This window comes from Helianthus annuus, chromosome 9 (genome assembly GCF_002127325.2).
Source record: "Helianthus annuus cultivar XRQ/B chromosome 9, HanXRQr2.0-SUNRISE, whole genome shotgun sequence".
In the NCBI taxonomy this organism is placed as follows: domain Eukaryota; kingdom Viridiplantae; phylum Streptophyta; class Magnoliopsida; order Asterales; family Asteraceae; genus Helianthus; species Helianthus annuus.
The window spans coordinates 149,047,628-149,066,188 of NC_035441.2; the positions used below are offsets into that span (position 1 = coordinate 149,047,628).

At 37.5% G+C, this 18,561-nt stretch overlaps 3 protein-coding genes across 3 annotated transcripts; 1 reads left to right on the plus strand and 2 right to left on the minus strand.

Moving 5' to 3' along the window:
- Positions 1–9,298: 9,298 nt before the first annotated feature.
- Positions 9,299–10,493, plus strand: LOC110874674 (gibberellin-regulated protein 14). The gene is made up of 3 exons (XM_022123181.2): positions 9,299–9,369; positions 9,668–10,121; positions 10,207–10,493. The coding sequence occupies exons 1-3, from the start codon at positions 9,316–9,318 to the stop codon at positions 10,386–10,388; spliced, it is 690 nt and encodes a 229-aa protein (XP_021978873.1). The 5' UTR covers positions 9,299–9,315; the 3' UTR covers positions 10,389–10,493.
- A 1,340-nt stretch (positions 10,494–11,833) lies between these two features.
- LOC118481802 lies at positions 11,834–17,962 on the minus strand. Its single transcript, XM_035977074.1, has 4 exons — positions 17,177–17,962; positions 13,357–13,737; positions 12,927–13,176; positions 11,834–12,840 (listed from the first exon to the last, which is right to left on the minus strand). Exons 1-4 carry the CDS (start codon positions 17,904–17,906, stop codon positions 12,090–12,092), a joined length of 2,112 nt encoding a protein of 703 aa, XP_035832967.1. The 5' UTR covers positions 17,907–17,962; the 3' UTR covers positions 11,834–12,089.
- On the minus strand, positions 15,368–16,856 carry LOC110876350. The gene is made up of 2 exons (XM_022124521.2): positions 16,671–16,856; positions 15,368–16,582 (listed from the first exon to the last, which is right to left on the minus strand). The coding sequence occupies exon 2, from the start codon at positions 15,990–15,992 to the stop codon at positions 15,417–15,419; it is 576 nt and encodes a 191-aa protein (XP_021980213.1). The 5' UTR covers positions 15,993–16,582; positions 16,671–16,856; the 3' UTR covers positions 15,368–15,416.
- Positions 17,963–18,561: the final 599 nt, after the last annotated feature.

Here is an 18,561-nt window from a genome sequence, read left to right on the forward strand (position 1 = left end):
TTACTAGTAGAATCTTCGAAAACTTTATCAATCAAGGATTGATTGACATTCTTGCTTGGAAAATCATTGTCTGAATATATTTTATCAGATCCAATCAACGTGTAAAGCAAATTCACGCTTTCACAACTCTCAGACTCTTGCGCAGACGTTGACTCAACCAGAACAGTCTTAGCAGGTTTTGCGGGAGGATCACATAGAATGTGATTCTCGAGAGGTATGTCCTCTTCTTTGATAACCACATTAGACTGTGCAGAGTCAGTATCATCGGATTCATCATCTGAAGAATCAACATCCTCAACAATGACTGGAGGATCCTGATTTTGTTCAGCAGTTGATACCTTCATATCTGCTGATACATCTGAGTCTGATGATACTTCCTTTTTGTAACCAAGTCCAGCTGCGAATTCCTCAACATCTAAAGGAACAGATGGCACAAAGTGAGGCTTATTCTCCTCATCGGGCATAGCGGTATAATTGTGTCTAATAGGAGGAGGACACTTCTTATATCCAATGCATGTGACATCACTTTTCTTTTTGTGTATGTTGATGATGTGATCCAGCACATACCTAGAATTTGAATAACTATCTAACTTAAGCTGGATCGCCTCACTTTCACACTTAACACAGGCCAATTCTTTTTGTGTTTCCACGAGCCTATTGATGTAACTGATTGCAGTTTGTTTTCTTGAAACCATTTTCTTTTGCTCGGAATTATCTTCTTTTAATGTGTCAATTATCTTTTTAAACTTCTTTTCATGATTTTTATGAAACATGTTGGCCTCTGTGCACTTTGAAAGATCCATGATCAAACTTTGATTATGGATAAATGTCACGTCGTACTTGCTTTGCAAATCATCATATTTGCTTTGCAAATCCAACAATTTGCTTTGCAAATATGACAATTTAGCACTAAATTCAACACAACTATCACACCTATCAGATTTTGGTTCATCGACACGTACCTGACTGGATTCGCTATCAGATATTGACTCATTTGCCTCAGAATCAACAACCTCTCTTGATGATTCATATTCAGATCCATTCTCGCTTGAACTTGAACTTGTAACATCTTCAACTGAACTACTGCCATGTTCAGAACTGTCATCATTTCCCGAGGACTCACCATCGCTGACATTCTTGACAATTTTAGTATAAAACGCCGTTTTTGTTTGACCATTGTAGTTTGGATCAAGAAATGATGGCACTCCAGTAGACCGATAGCTTTGCTCTGAGACAACTGGTTGTGGTGTTCCATACATATCGGTTCTTGAGACAAAAGTCGTTTGCTCTGAGGCAACTGGTTGTGGTGTTCCATACATATCGGTTGCTAAACCCTTTCTTGTATACGTGTTATTTGACGGTGTGGGAGACTGAAACCAAGATGGCACTGAACCCTTTTGCGTATACAAATTGTCCGCATTTGAATCTGGAATCCAACGACCATACATATCTGTCGCCATTTTCGGTTGACTTAGATGAGAAGGATCATTTGAAGATGAAGATTGAGATCCTAAAAGTGCTTGACCCCAAAGGTGTATACTCATGGTGAATGGTGAACTGGAGAACAACTTAAAACTAACTTAAAACACCACTATGAACCTTCTGTGAATGAACAAAGTCCAAGAAATACTAATTGTTCACTAAAGATTGATGTCAATGAAACAAGACTTCCACAAATAAAAATGTATTGACTACTGTGACACACTAATATCCACAAAAATTAAGAATAGGTGATATAGTTTCCTATGTCCACGAAAATTGTTTTTTTTTTTTTTTAAATCCAAGTTGTTTCCCAGCCCAGCTCAATGTCCACTAAAGATTGACTGATCCAAAGTTCACTGAAAATACTTAAGAATTTGATGGACAAGCCCACGAATAATAGTTTCCAGCTTTAAAAATACAATCCCAAGACCACGTTGTTAAGCAAACCACAAAGAATAAGCTGGCACACAATGAATAAGCTGAGCCCAATGAATTTTTGAGGAAAAAGACAATTCTTAGGAGATTTGAAAAATGATATCACCGAAAAACCAAAGTTGGTAAAGACCACTATATATTTTGTGGGATAAGACAATTGTTGACCAAAGTATTTTTCTGGAAGAATGTGTTTCATTGGAATGGATAACTATGCAAAGGTTTTCCGTAAAAGGTTGGTGAGATCGTATCCTTATTAGGTATTAGGCCTGACAACTTAGAAAGTGAAAAGATGGATACCAAGGATAGTTATCATTTCCGGTGACCTTGTTCGCGGAAAAAAATGGTGATATGAAATTATAACATCGAAACTCAAAGAAACTTGTACTTTCGAATGTCTCCAACCTTTTTAAACAAGTTTATCCAAAAAATAGCATCAAAAACTAACGATTTTCAAGCTTAAATTCAGAATTTTATGAAACAAATCTGAGTTTCTGAAATTTTATACAAAATACACACAAAATCCACTCGAAAATCACACCGGAAACTCGGTTTTCAATAAGAAATCGAGCCTTACGTTCTGATATCACTTGTAGGTCCCGATATGGATCGTTGGACTACGATGACTTCTTGTTTCGGATGCCGTAACGAGTGCGGAATCCTTGTCGCGACACAAACCGAGCGAGAGAGCAAACACACAAACAAAGATTCAACGTTTAAAGCTTAAATGTGTATAGATCTGGAAGAGTTTGGTTACAAGAATGATACAAGAAATAATGCTCTCAAACTCTCAGATGTGTGCTTTTACTGTGTGTCTTACTCTCTTCTGTGACCAACAGACTGTTTAAATAGACAAACAAAACAACATATCTACGAAATGTGGACTTGGCCACAAACTATCAACAAGCCCACGAAGGGTAAGGGTTCGTGGCTTAAAGTCTTCGTCGCATATGAGGGTTCGTCCAATCTTACTGTTAGTTGCATACACAGGCCCAATCAATCCAATTTGGCCCAATATGTATTAAATCAACGTGCAGATCAATTCTTTCAATATTTGCATGCATTTGGTCAACCTACATGACATCATCATGGTGATGTCAGCTCGCGACTCTTCGTGCTTCGCGTGTCGAACTCTGAGGCGCACGACGGAGGAATGTTGCGACGTTGGGCTCGAACCGAGCCGCATACACAAAGTGTATCAACAGTAGCATTGCCTCCAAAAGAGGGACATGCCACTATAACAAAGATAATATCTTAAAAAACCCAAAGTGCGAAAATTATCAAAGGATACGTAAAAGAAGCGTCGGAACCAAGTGATTCTATCTTGTCTATTGTTTTCTTTAATATTTAACCTTTTCCCCTAAAAAATCTGTTTCAATACTAGAAGTCTCTCAAAGGATTTTATGACATACCAAAAGCCTTTCACCCGATTTGGTGTTGTAGCGGAAATTTGTCACGTGGATTTGGTGTTCTAGATGTACGTTTTTATTATAAAATAGGATTTACATTTTTTATGTGAGGAGAAATACTACTAGATCTAAAAGGCCCTCTATATCTAAGCTATGCTAATTAAAACTATTATTATAATAACTTAAACGTTACAGGTCTTTAATGTTTGGTTTGTGTATGAATACCTTGCTGCAATGCCCGTGTTTTGCATAAACTTAAGAATTTTTGCATCGCATATAGTGATACTAAAGACATGCAGAATTCATATCCAGCAGCCAAAGGCGTAGCTTAGTTGATCCTTGTCGCGACACAAACCGAGCGAGAGAGCAAACACACAAACAAAGATTCAACGTTTAAAGCTTAAATGTGTATAGATCTGGAAGAGTTTGGTTACAAGAAATAATGCTCTCAAACTCTCAGATGTGTGCTTTTACTGTGTGTCTTACTCTCTTCTGTGACCAACAGACTGTTTAAATAGACAAACAAACCAACATATCTACGAATTGTGGACTTGGCCACGAACTGTCAACAAGCCCACGAAGGGTAAGGGTTCGTGGCTTAAAGTCTTCGTCGCATATGAGGGTTCGTCCAATCTAATGTTAGTTGCAGACACAGGCCCAATCAATCCAATTTGGCCCAATATGTATTAAATCAACGTGCAGATCAATTCTTTCAATATTTGCATGCATTTGGTCAACCTACATGAGATCATCATGGTGATGTCAGCTCGCGACTCTTCGTGCTTCGCGTGTCGAACTCTGGGGCGCACGACGGAGGAATGTTGCGACGTTGGGCTCGACCGAGCCGCATACACAAAGTGTATCAACAGTAGCATTGCCTCCAAAAGAGGGACATGCCACTATAACAAAGATAATATCTTAAAAAACCCAAAGTGCGAAAATTATCAAAGGATACGTAAAAGAAGCGTCGGAACCAAGTGATTCTATCTTGTCTATTGTTTTCTTTAATATTTAACCTTTTCCCCTAAAAAAATCTGTTTCAATACTAGAAGTCTCTCAAAGGATTTGGTGACATACCAAAAGCCTTTCACCCGATTTGGTGTTGTAGCGGAAACTTGTCACGTGGATTTGGTGTTTTAGATGTACGTTTTTATTATAAAATAGGATTTACATTTTTTATGTGAGGAGAAATACTACTAGATCTAAAAGGCCCTCTATATCTAAGCTATGTTAATTAAAACTATTATTATAATAACTTAAACGTTACAGGTCTTTAATGTTTGGTTTGTGTATGAATACCTTGCTGCAATGCCCGTGTTTTGCATAAACTTAAGAATTTTTGCATCGCATATAGTGATACTAAAGACATGCAGAATTCATATCCAGCAGCCAAAGGCGTAGCTTAGTTGATCCTTGTCGCGACACAAACCGAGCGAGAGAGCAAACACACAAACAAAGATTCAACGTTTAAAGCTTAAACGTGTATAGATCTGGAAGAGTTTGGTTACAAGAAATAATGCTCTGAAACTCTCAGATGTGTGCTTTTACTGTGTGTCTTACTCTCTTCTGTGACCAACAGACTGTTTAAATAGACAAACAAAACAACATATCTACGAACTGTGGACTTGGCCACGAACTATCAACAAGCCCACGAAGGGTAAGGGTTCGTGGCTTAAAGTCTTCGTCGCATATGAGGGTTTGTCCAATCTACTGTTAGTTGCATACACAGGCCCAATCAATCCAATTTGACCCAATATGTATTAAATCAACGTGCAGATCAATTCTTTCAATATTTGCATGCATTTGGTCAACCTACATGACATCATCATGGTGATGTCAGCTAGCGACTCTTCATGCTTCGCGTGTCGAACTCTGGGGCGCACGACGGAGGAATGTTGCGACGTTGAGCTCGAACCGAACCGAGCCGCATACACAAAGTGTATCAACAGTAGCATTGCCTCCAAAAGAGGGACATGCCACTATAACAAAGATAATATCTTAAAAAACCAAAGTGCGAAAATTATCAAAGGATACGTAAAAGAAGCATCGGAACCAAGTGATTCTATCTTGTCTATTGTTTTCTTTAATATTTAACCTTTTCCCCTAAAAAATCTGTTTCAATACTAGAAGTCTCTCAAAGGATTTGGTGACATACCAAAAGCCTTTCACCTTATTTGGTGTTGTAGCGGAAACTTGTCATGTGGATTTGGTGTTCTAGATGTACGTTTTTATTACAAAATAGGATTTACATTTTTTATGTGAGGAGAAATACTACTAGATCTAAAAGGCCCTCTATATCTAAGCTATGTTAATTAAAACTATTATTATAATAACTTAAACGATACAGGTCCTTAATGTTTGGTTTGTGTATGAATACCTTGCTGCAATGCCCGTGTTTTGCATATACTTAAGAATTTTTGCATCGCATATAGTGATACTAAAGACATGCAGAATTCATATCCAGCAGCCAAAGGCGTAGCTTATTTGATACTAGGTGGTGCACTCGCCCCCCCCCCCCCCATGTTTCGGTTAAAATGTAAAATTTTCAATTTTTCGTCGAAAAATTTTAAAAGGCTCTCGGTATCCACACATCCCCTCTTTTTATTTGCACATCCCTAACCCTACAGAAAGTGTATTGGGCTATACGGTTCCTCTGGGTCAAAGCGTATTGATCTATACGCTTCCTATACGTGTACATGAAGTACAACTTTTTTTTGACACTTTTCATGCAATGATTATGGGACCAGAGGAACCGTATAGCCCTATACGCTTCCTATAGATTTTTTTTTCAAAAGCAGCATATGGCTCTTATCATCTTTTTTTTTGAACGGAAAGGGACGAGTGTCAACCACCGTGACACCGGGCGCTGTGGCCAATGTCGACTACTCAACCGCCGCCAGCCTCTTGGCTCTCCCAAATACGCGGAAACCCGACCTCTACCCGCCCGAAGGAATGGCAGTGGAATAATCTGTAAAACCTCGCGGAACAACCAAAATCCTATGGGAAGCGTACTGCCTAATACACTTCCCATTGATTTAATTTGTTCACCAACCAAAGCTTTATAGGAAACGTATTGCTGAATACACTTCCTGGTAACTGTAAGGAATCGTATTGTCCAATACGCTTCCAGTTGGCCTCAGTGTCGGGGTTCAGTGTACGAATGGGAAGCGTATTGGCCTATACGGTTCCTATTGGTGTGGCATTTATTGCTTTTGAACCCTATAAGAAGCGTATTGGGCTATACACTTCATATTAAGAGATGTACACTAATTTTTGAGGGGTGTCTAGATACCATGACCCTTTTAAAATTATAATGAATCGCTAGATAACAACTCTCTAGGTTCTAATAGTATAAAAAATTTATGAAAAACTAATATATATTCTAATAAATGCAAACATAATAGAAAAGAAGTGCTAACTAATCTAATAACATCATTTCATAACACTTATACAGTATACTAGGTTTGAACCCCGTGTAATACACGGGTTAAATAAATGTAATTTTATATACCAAATAATAAAAAAATATATTTAAAAACCTCGTTTATTACACGAGTTGAATAAATGCAATTTTATGTATCAAATAATAAAACAATATATCTTTAAAAACCTCGTTTATTATATTGGTTGAATAATATTAAATAATAAAAAAGTTATATCTTTAAGAACACCGTGTATTGTACGGGTTGAGTAAATTTAATTTTATATTTTAAATAATGAAAAAAGTTACATTTTTAAGAACCTCATGTATTGTATGGGTTGAGCACATTTAATTTTATATATCAATCAATAAAAAGTTATATCTTGTTATATTTTTATAAACCCTGTGTATTATACGGATTGAATAAATCTAATTTTATATACCACATAATAAAAACAGTTATATTTAAAAAAACTCGGTGTATTACACGAGTTGCATAAATACAATTTTGTATAGTAAATAATAAAAAGATTGTATCTTTTAAAAAACCTCTTTTATTACACGGGTAATTGAATGAATCTAATAAAAATTATATCTTTAGAAAAATGAATGAATATACTCGATATATGATAGATGGGGTGATTGCGATGATGGTTCTTACAAATGTCATATAAACATAGTGAATACCGTATTTGAGTTGAGAGTTGAGAGTTGAACACGGAAATAAAAGTATAGAACCAATAAACGTTATAAATCTAATTTTATATACCACATAATAAAAAAAGTTATATTTTAAAAAACCCGGTGTATTACACGAGTTGCATAAATACAATTTTGTATAGTAAATAATAAAAATATTATATCTTTTAAAAAACCTCTTTTATTACACGGGTTGAATTAATCTAATAAAAAATATATTTTTAAAAAAATGAACGAATATATCTTTTAAAAAACCTCTTTTATTACACGGGTTGAATTAATCTAATAAAAAATATATTTTTAAAAAAATGAACGAATATACTCGATATATGATGGATGAGGTGATTGCGATGATGGTTCTTACAAATGTCATGTAAACATGGTGAATACCGTATTTGAGTTGAGAGTTGAACACGAAAATAAAAGTATAGAACCAATAAACGTTGATTAATGTTCTTGTTTACCCTTTATAAACATTTTTAAGTAAGTTCTACCCTTAACTACTTTAGTTTAATAAAATAAATAAATCATTTACATTATATTAATTTATATTTAGTGTATCTTTTTTTTAATTTCAGGATAAATAATTTTGAAATCTAATAAATATTTAAAAATATTATATTATCTCCTATACGAATTGTTTAAATTTATATTAAATTTAAATTTATAATTATCTATAATTAAGTAGGAGAGAAAAATTAGATGACTCTAATGAATGACATGTGTCCCTTCATTGGTTTCTTTTATTATATAGTATAGATTTAATTACTCAAATATCCGAATTCTTCGAAATATACATATTAATATATTATAAAAAAAAATAGATACATTTAATCTATTGTTTTGCATATATAGTTTTGTTGGAGTCGGAACTTGATAATCCCATACTCCGGTTCATAAATGAAGTCTTTGTGCTTGTGCTATGTTTGCCACATGCATATTCGTTCTTTGTGCATGAGGTATGCATATTCGGTTAATAAATGAAGTGGTAGTTACCGTACGAACAACGGTATCGTATAACTTTTTTGTTGATTTTCTTTAACTTTTAATTTTTTCTTTTTTAGTTTTAGGGGTAGGGATGAGCTCGGTGCCAACCGATACAGAATCGGTACTGATACCGAAAATACCGGTCACAGTACCGGAATATGAAGGTAAAAAATGGTAGTGAATCGGTACCAGGAACGCCAAAATTCGGTACCGAATTGGTACTTAAGATTTTTCGGTTCGGCAAATTTGGTACCGGTACCCAGAACAATTTGCTCATTTATGACCATGGTTTTCATACGAACAACATCGTTACCATACAACATTTTTGGTTGATTTTCTTTCGGTTATCTTTTAGTGTTTTTTTCTACATTTTCTTTTTATTCTTGTCAGCAGTTCTGTTCGCAACACGCTCGTAATGATTTCAAAACACATGTAAACACATACTAAATAACAAAAGAAATTCGCTGCAACGCGGCGAACTTCTTTAAACCTAGTTTTTTTTTTTTATAAATAGTACACTATAGCTAAAAAGAGTTTTGTTGAAGGTTTTTTTATAAAGTATGCATAACATATGTTGCTTGTTTGTTGTGTAATATTTGTTTTAACGGCAAAGAATTCTTGTTTTAATTTTTGCATCGCAATGAGTGGTTGAAATTGATTATTACTTTGGAGACTGCTTTTTGAGTTGTCTATAGTCCCATACGTAACAGAGGAAACACGTACAGAGAATTTAAGATATGCATGTTCTTTGTCCCATACTCTGGTAAAGAATGATTGATATATTCTTTGTCCATGTGCTACGTAGGAAACACCATACTAGACCTCTTGCTATATATAAAGCACAACACCACACCATCAATCTTCACTTCACTTCACTTACCAAGCATGAAGTCTCCTCCTTTTGCTTTAGCTGCTCTTGTCTTGGTTGCAGCAGCATATGTAGGTTTCTTCTTCTTTCACCTTTTGCTATTTACTCATTTCATTGCATTTTCTACAACTTTCGTAGCATGTTGTATAATTAATTGTCATTATATTTTTTTTTAAAATGCACTTTTTGAAAGCATAATGTGGTAACAAGTAAGTTTGTTGCATCACGTAGAAGCTAATGAATCAAATGTTACAACGTATACAATTAATGCACATTAGCAAAACTTTTTAATTATGTTGCCACAGTCGATGACTTTTAATTGTTGTTGGCTCAACAAATTCTAAGTTCAAATTCATTTTCGTATTATAGGTGATGCATGGTACCGGTAGCTTCGCAATGCGAATTGTCTTACCATACCCTTCACCACCGCCACCGGCTCCAATATGTCCACCAACCCCTGTAATTCCTCATCCACCACCTGCTGCTCCAATATGTCCACCAACCCCTGCTCCTCAACCACCCACACCGACTCCAACAACTCCGCCGCCAACACCTATTATAACACCCTCACCAGCTCCAACGCCCAACCTATATCCACCACCTGTAATTCCTCCATCTCCTCAGACTCCCAACTGTTCACCACCACCTCTTGTTCCACCCACACCACCTTGCACCCCCAAAGCTCCATCCTATCCTACGCCACCCACACCAGCCAATCCAAGCCCGCCAAACGCATATCCACTAACGCCCCCACCAGCTCAGCCAGCATATCCACCATACACCAGCCGCATCACTAAGCCATACCCACCAGCAGACTTCAAAGGTAACATCGTTTTGGTTCTTACATAACTAAAAATATCCATTTCATAAGTTTCAAGAATCATGTTTTCCTAATCTTATGGATGTAGGATGCTTTTCATCGTGTGGATTAAGGTGCGTGTTACATTCGAACCAAGACAGATACCGAGACTGCATGGCATGCTGCAACCGATGCAACTGTGTTCCTCCCGGTCAGTATGGAAACAAAGAGATCTGTGGCTCATGCTTCACAGATATGAAGACTCAAGCTGGTAGACCAATGTACCCATGAAGACCATGCATCTTTTATAGTTACCTAAAGTTTAAGAATAAATTGGTCTTGTCTTTTGAATTTCAGTTGTTGTTTGCTTGCAAAATTTTCAACTCTTGATAGCAAGCAGGAGTACGTACTTTAATGAATACAATATGATGTTTATCATTATGCAATTAACAAATTATATGATGTTTATAAACTATCATCAACAAATTATAATAAATTCAAGAGAAATTATGGAACAATGTCATGGTACAGGTATATGAGCAATTAGGTTAGGTTAGGTTGTTTAATAAAAAAAAAAAACATTTTATTTTTGTTGAAGGCATGTTAATGTGATGGTCGGATACACCAAAAGTGACAGGATTTAGTGAATCCATCTGCTTTGATGGAAAATTTGATACACCAGAAGAAGAACCTGTTAATATGATTAAAAAAAAGTATATAATCATAGTTTGATACGAAACATGTCTTTTTCAGTTCCATTTCTAGGAAGAGTGGATGGTTTCAAACCAGAGGTTGATACAAGAAAGAGTAGGAATTAAGCATATCATGAAGAGAACCTTCGCCATTTGTGAGTTCCTAGGTGACAAAGTGTGTTCAAATTTTTCTTGGTGTAGCTGAACCTATGATGACCCTTTAAATGTTGATGGGTTGAAAAATGAGCAGGAAGCGTGTAAATATAGAAGTGATATCCATTAATATTATGGAATTAACACTACTAGAAAACTGCTACTATTCTCACGTCAATTTCCGTAAGAAATCCGTGGGTAACTGCGTTTACCCACGGATTTCCCACGCAAATGGGCTGTGGGAATTCTGCTCGTGGGTAATTTTTTTTCTGATGCATTTTCTACGGAATTTCCTACTCCTTTCCCACACAAATGTTTCATTAGAATTCTCCTACTTATTTCTCACGGAATTAATTTTCTTAACTTTCCGACGCATTTCCCGCGGAATATTTATTTTTGGGGGAAACTATCCGGACACCCACTGCGCCTAAATCCACACTTTTGCAAACCTAGACGCCTCGTATAGACCTATACGAGGCGTCCATGCACTGAATTCGATGGGTGTACAGAGGGTGTCAGGCACGTTGTTTAAGGAACCCTATACGCAGGGTATGGGGCTATACGAGGCGTCTCTGTTTGGTATTTTTTTTTGGCTGAAATGAGGGGTGTTTTGGTGGGTTTTGGGTTGGTTTTTTGGATGGTTTTTGAAGATGTGTTTTTTTGATGAAATTTTTTTAGGTTTTAAAAAAAGTTTTTTTTTTCTTTTTTACACTATAAAAAGTTGTTGTTTTTTAAAAATTAACTATTTGCCTTTAAAAATCGTTTTTTTTTATTTTTAAAAAAGTTTTGTTTTTTTTTTTGTTTTTTACACTATAAAAAGTTTAAAAAAATTTTTTGTTTCAGCGTCGATTAAATCAACTATTTTAAAAATCGGCTCTTTAAATATATTATATTGTTTTTAACATTTTACTTTTTTAAATATTATTCTTTCGATTAAAATTTTATTTCTTTCAAATATTGTTTCCGTATTATATTCAGGGGTTATATTGTTTCCGTATTATCTAAATTTAAGAGAACAATCATTGAGTAACCGAATAACTGAAAACAAACATAAATATGACATATATAAGATAACTGTTTACATCCATAACAAAAATATAGAAGATAAGTTTGTACATCCACAATAACAATAAAAACAACAACAGGTCTATGCATCCAAATCCGAATCTGAATCCTGATGCTGCTGCTGCGGCTGGTGCTGCTGCTGCGGCTGCTGCTGCTGATGTGGTGCTCGAACCGGTGGAAGCGGTATCGGGGGTAATCCCTCTCTCTCTCGTCTATCCTGCTCCGCCCGTACCAACCAACCTACCAAATCGTCGAGCCTGTCAAGCCTGGCTCGTACATCCGGATGTAGCGCAGCTCCTGGGGCACCACCTCGAATAACGTGACGTGGAAACTGAGGTGCCCCGGCAGGTGGCGGTGGCTGTGGCGCCGCTGCACCGTCTAGATCCTCCGGAGGGTCCTCCACGGGCACTACATCAGCAGGATCTGCAGGAGGATGAACGTCCTCGAAATGCTCTGGTAGGGCCTCCTCTCTCCATACGCCCCCCTCGCGGTTTTTAAACCGCGGGCCAACCGGGAACCTCTTGATAACCCTCATCCCCCATAGCGACTGCATACCCATCCGCGTCGGCATGATGGCCGGCGTCCGTAGATGTGGGTCCTGATGTGGTACGAGGCCCAATGAACGGGCAATGACGGTCACGTACGCCCCGCCATACAAAAATCCGCGCTCCTGCCGGTGATGGCCGGAGGCGAAGTACTGGGCTAGACCGTGTGCTAGCGCGCACGGCCTCCTATACAACAAACAATATAGGAAAAAAAGATCTGTGGTCGTACACCACTCACGGCTGTAGCCGCGCGCTGATATAGAAGTGGCGAGCAAATGGTGCAGATACCTGCAGATAGTGTTAGCGAAATACAAAAACAGAGATTAATAAACAGTGCATATAATCACAATAATTGCAATAATAAACGTACATACCTGTATAGTGGGTCGCTAACAAACGACACCCTCCCCTTCGACTTGTCATGCTCCCAATGATCCGCCCCCGCAATCACCTGCCAAAACCCAACAAGAGTGGGTTTTTCAACCACCACTAGCCCCGCTGTGTAGATCTCAGTCTCGATCTCCTCCTGCATGTATAAACCACAGCGCACCGCAAACTCTGCTAGCGTCATCGAACGCTGAACGCCAGCAAGCCTGAAAGAAACCTCAGGCGGAGGGGGAGCACCTGGGTACGGAATCATAAATAAAACAATATAATAATAAATAATAAATTATAAATAATAATAATAATATTAATAACAATAACAATAATTAATAATAATAATAATAATATAAAGAAATAAATAAATAAATAAATAAATAAATAATATTAATAAATAAATAAATAAATATCAATAACATTCACCTGGGTACGGAATCGGCACTGGCTCCCCAGGAGGGTGAAATGTGAATGACGAAATGAACTCGACCAGCAGCTCCCTGTAGGTCGGCGTGTGCGCCAAATCAAAAAGACGATGCCACGGCGAATCGATAGGTATAAACCGACGCACTCTCGGCCTCTCAGCAATCTCCTCCATCGCATCCCAGTCGATCGATGCATGCGATCCAACGTGCATCCTCCTAAGCTTCTGGCAATGACGGGCGGCGTCAGTGCCGTCGGGAAACTCTAGATAGGGATGCCCCTGCAACGTATCCACAGGCGGTCGCTGTCTCCGTCGTGGACCCTGCTGAACCGGCTCTATGTGAATGTCATCGCCCGGCATCAGATCGTCCTCCATAATAAATACTGTATACGTATACAATAATAATAATATTAATAAATAATAAATAATAAATAATAAATAATAAATAATAAATAATAATATTAATAACAATAACAATAATTAATAATAATAAATAATAAATAATAAATAATAATATTAATAACAATAACAATAATTAATAATAATAATAATATAAATAAATAAATAATAAATAATAAATAATAATATTAATAACAATAACAATAATTAATAATAATAATAATATAAATAAATAAATAAATAAATAAATAAATAAATAAATAAATAAATAAATAATAATAATATTAATAATAATGTTTTTAATAATAATAATTAATAAATAATAATAATAATAATAATATTTAATAATATAATTAATAAATAATAATAATATTTAATAATAATTAATAAATAATAATAATAATATAATTAATAAAAAAAAAAAAACAGACCCTCGTATAGCCCTCGTATAGGGCTATACTCAGCGTCCTGTTCCACAAGTTCTTCATCATCATCAACATCAAACCCCCAAAACCCAACCAAATTCAACTTTTAGGGCAAACCTACGGTCTAAAGGCATAAACGAGACAAAAATACTTAACTACGGGATGAAATACGTACCGGTGATGCTTCGATTCTTCAAAAATACGGTTGAAATACGTACGAGGCGTATAGATCAGAATGCACCGTATATGTGTGTGTTTTTGTTTGTGTGTGTGATCTGTGTCGTCTAGCCCCCCCCCCCCCCTGTGTTATACGAAGCCTAGACGCCTCGTATAGACCTATACGAGGCGTCTATGCTTTTTGCTCAATGACATTTTTGCCCCTGTTTTACCCTTAGTATAGCCTTTTATCAGGGGCAAAATGGTAATTAACCATTCCAAAAAGATATTTCTGGAATGGTTAATTACCATTTTGCCCCTGAAAAAAGGCTATACTAAGGGGTAAACAGGGGCATAATGGTAATTTAATAATACATTTTATTAATTAAAAAAAGAAATGGGAAAAAGTAACCGCCTCAACTGTACTCCTCGTACAGGTCTGTACGAGTCGTACAATTTTGAAATTACCTTTTAGCCCCTGCTAAGTGGCTATACTGGGGGCATATCAGGGGTAAAATAGTAATTAACTAAAAAGATTTTCAAAATTCAAATTCAAAATTCAAATTTAAACCGCTCAAAGAGACGCCCCGTACCGGTCTGTACGAAGCGTCTACTTTCAAAAAATTCAAATTTTGAATTTCAGAAATTCAAAAATTGAATTTTCAAAATCCCGCTCAAATAGACGCCCCGTACAGGTCTGTACGAGGCGTCTGGTTGGAGTAAAATTACCTTTGAGCCCCTGGAATAAGCCTATATTGGGGGCCTATCAGGGGCTAAATGGTCTTTTGTGCAATATTATACGAGGGGTCTAGTCCTATACGAAGCGTATAGTTTTTTTTTTTGTAGAAAAATTTAAAAAAATACTATTAATTCCAAAAAAATATTATTAATTACAAAAAAAATACTATTAATTACAAAGTTACACTATTAATTCCAAAAAAAATACTATTAATTACAAAAAAAATACTAATAATTACAAAAAAATACTAATAATTACAAAAAAATTCTATTAATTACAAAAAAATACTAATAATTACAAAAAAATTCTATTAATTCCAAAAAAATACTATTAATTACAAAAATCATTCTTCCGTGTAACTATCTATGTAATTAAGACTGGGGTTTGATCTTGGTCGAGGATTCATTATCGATGTATACCATTCTAGACGTGGCAAGTACATATCTTCCCATTGTTCTGTGTGGGGTCTTCGGTGGGTCAACCATAGCCCGTGTGCTGGTGGCATAGGATAATCCCCTTCCAGCTTAACATGTATGAAGTGGTTCTCGTTAACATGTGTAAGCGTTATGAATAATGGTTGTTGATTAGCCGGAGGACTTAATATTGGGAAGTAAGTGGAACTCGCACCCATGGTTGTCGTTAACAGGTGCACCCCGATACCGTACGTTTGTGCAATAAGAAGTCCTGCAAAGGGGAAGTCCATCCAGTGATTCTCCCCACAACCGGCCACTGAATCCCAAATTAGGCCCTGACGATGCGTGTAAAAATAACCTGCAGCCCATGCTTCAAATATTGGGAACCAGATCGATTCGTTCTGATCCATTTCTTGGACAAGGTCCCTTCTAATACGCCCCCATGAACTCTGATCCATCCCTAAGCCCACAGCCACAGACCGAAACCCACAATGACCGTCCGGCATCACATCTCGTATGCACGAGACGTACGGATGGAACACTGGCGGAATGTCAGACTTAAACCGTTCGATGATTCCCACGTACTCGTCCCCAATGATTAAAGGAAAACCGTGATCATCTCGTGTCTCTTTCTTCTTAGAACTCTTTGAACGGCTTAGGGTCGCTTTGGGTTTTTGGGACCTTATAACCGACTGTTGTGAGGCTTGAGACGGAACGTACGAGCTGTGGCGAGGTTTATCGTACTTACTTTGTCGTGAACCTTCAAAGCACGTGTTTGCATCACCGAAGGAGCTTCTCCTCAATTCTTCATCTATACGAGAGGCCTCGTCCAACCTTTCTTGTACCTGCTTTGTTGTTGGTCGGCCACGAGTATTTTGTTGGACAACCGGTGGTTTCTTGGTAGATTTCGTTGGAGTCAACACCGCTTTAATCTTTGAAAGCAGGCTTTTTTGCTAAGCTGGAGGGTGCGACTGTAATTGTTGTCTAACAACATCTAGCTCTTCGACCACGTCAAGGGAGTCGTCTATCAATTTACAACTTTGGAAGTTAAGTTTCCGCCAGAAGACGTCTATGTCTTCGAGTTGAATCGGACGCTCTGCACGGTTAAAAACAATATTGTTTAGGTAAAATGAAGGAAAGGAAATATATCACACAAGTGTTGTACGACGTTCAACAATTATTACCTTCACGCATGTACTTTTCTATCCTACAAGCACAGGGCAACCCACAGCTGTGCCACATTTGGCAACCACATGATGAATTAAAGCGCTCCAAGACATCTAGCCTCCTAATTGCCTCTCCATGCAACAAGTCAAGGGCTTTGTGGGATACTTTTCCAAGTAGGTGTTGAAACATCGGGTGTTTGTGGTGTTTCATTGTTTTTTCGATGCTTTCTCGAAAAGTCTTCCTTATTTCACCGAACTGTGTCTCAACTATATCCCGGACACAACCAACTATACGGTCCAGCGAGCTCCTATCTTCGACGTATCTCTTTAAGTTGGCATGTTGGCTCTCAACTCTGTTTGTAGTACGATTACCAAAGTTGCGCCTCTTATCAGTCCACGCAAAGACAAACATCTCCTTATAGTCTTTTAGCCAGTTATCGTACACGTATTTGAAGACTCCTAAAAAGTAAAAATAATTTAATAAAATTTGCATAGGTGAGTCGTATGTTATTAGAAAAACTTACTAGAACGTTTGCACTCCACAAGTCGCTTTCGCATGTTGCGCAAGTGGTAGTCGTAGATGGGTATGGATGGAGACTCAATCAATGAACCCCAGAATGACAAAAATTTCTTCCAGTCGTCGTCTGTGAAGGCACCCTTGCAGTGCTTCATAACATTCTGTTGTATGTGCCACCTGCAAAGAAGCCTGGAGGCGTCTGGAAATACTTTAGCACACGCGCCCATAAGGGCTAGGTCTCTATCCGTTAAAATCACACGTGGCTCCATACATTCATCCAACATTGCCTTAACCCTCTCAAGCACCCACACAAAGTTATCACCCCGTTCTTTACTAACAACGGCATGCGCGATAATAAACGATTTGTTGGTAGGCGTCATACCAACAATCTGGATAAAGGGCATATTGTATATGTTTGTCTTGTACGTTGCATCGATCATCATGACGTGGGGGAATGCACGCCCCAAGACTCTCGAGTCCCGATGAAGAAAGAAGATCTCTGTTACGATCTCTGTTCCGGGTTCTTCCCGGATCTCGTAAATAAAGTCGTTCTTCATCAGCACATTTTCTAGTGACTGCATGGGAGTCAATCCTTGTCTTTGTTCGGCTCTAATCTTCGCTACAACGTTTTGAACGTCTTTCTGAACATGAAACCTGTCGGGGTCCTGCTTCCTTATCGTTTGAAATATTTTGCGCGGCTCCATGTTTTGAGCTGTCAGCTGCTCGATCAGTTTCATTTCGCTTGGAGTAAACCTTCGCACAAACGCGTGGGCCGACAGGTCCTCACAAAGTTCGTGGTTATGTTCAATTGTTCCGTCTTTTATCTCCCAGGTTTCATACGGGTGGTTTCGGACAGCCAGCAGGTAAAACGGGCAACCGGTTTTTTTGCTTCCAGCTTTTCTAAGTGTTGCTGTACTCTGGTGCTCACCACCACGATCACATTCAAGCCATACCCTCCCGGTTCTTCCCCCGATTTTCTTTGATCGACGGGTGACAATAACGAAACCATCCGCATTTGCTATTTCTTGTATCCGTTTCTTTAGTTCATCTAAGGAGTTGAAAACCTGTAACATCGACAATATTAATAATAATAATAATAATAATAATAATAATAATAATAATAATAATAATAATATAATAATAATAAAATATTAATAATAAAATAGTAATTTATACCGTCTTTTTTAAGTACAGACTGTCCAGAATGGGAGGTGCTTCACCACCATATCTACCATATCCACCATAACCACCATATCCTCCAACGTCCGAATTGTTTTGATGAACATAAGGAGTGCCCGGGGAAATGAATTGCTGATGATCACCGTCTCCTCCGTATCCACCGTATCCCCCGTATCCACCGTATCCACCGTCTCCTCCGTATCCACCGTCTCC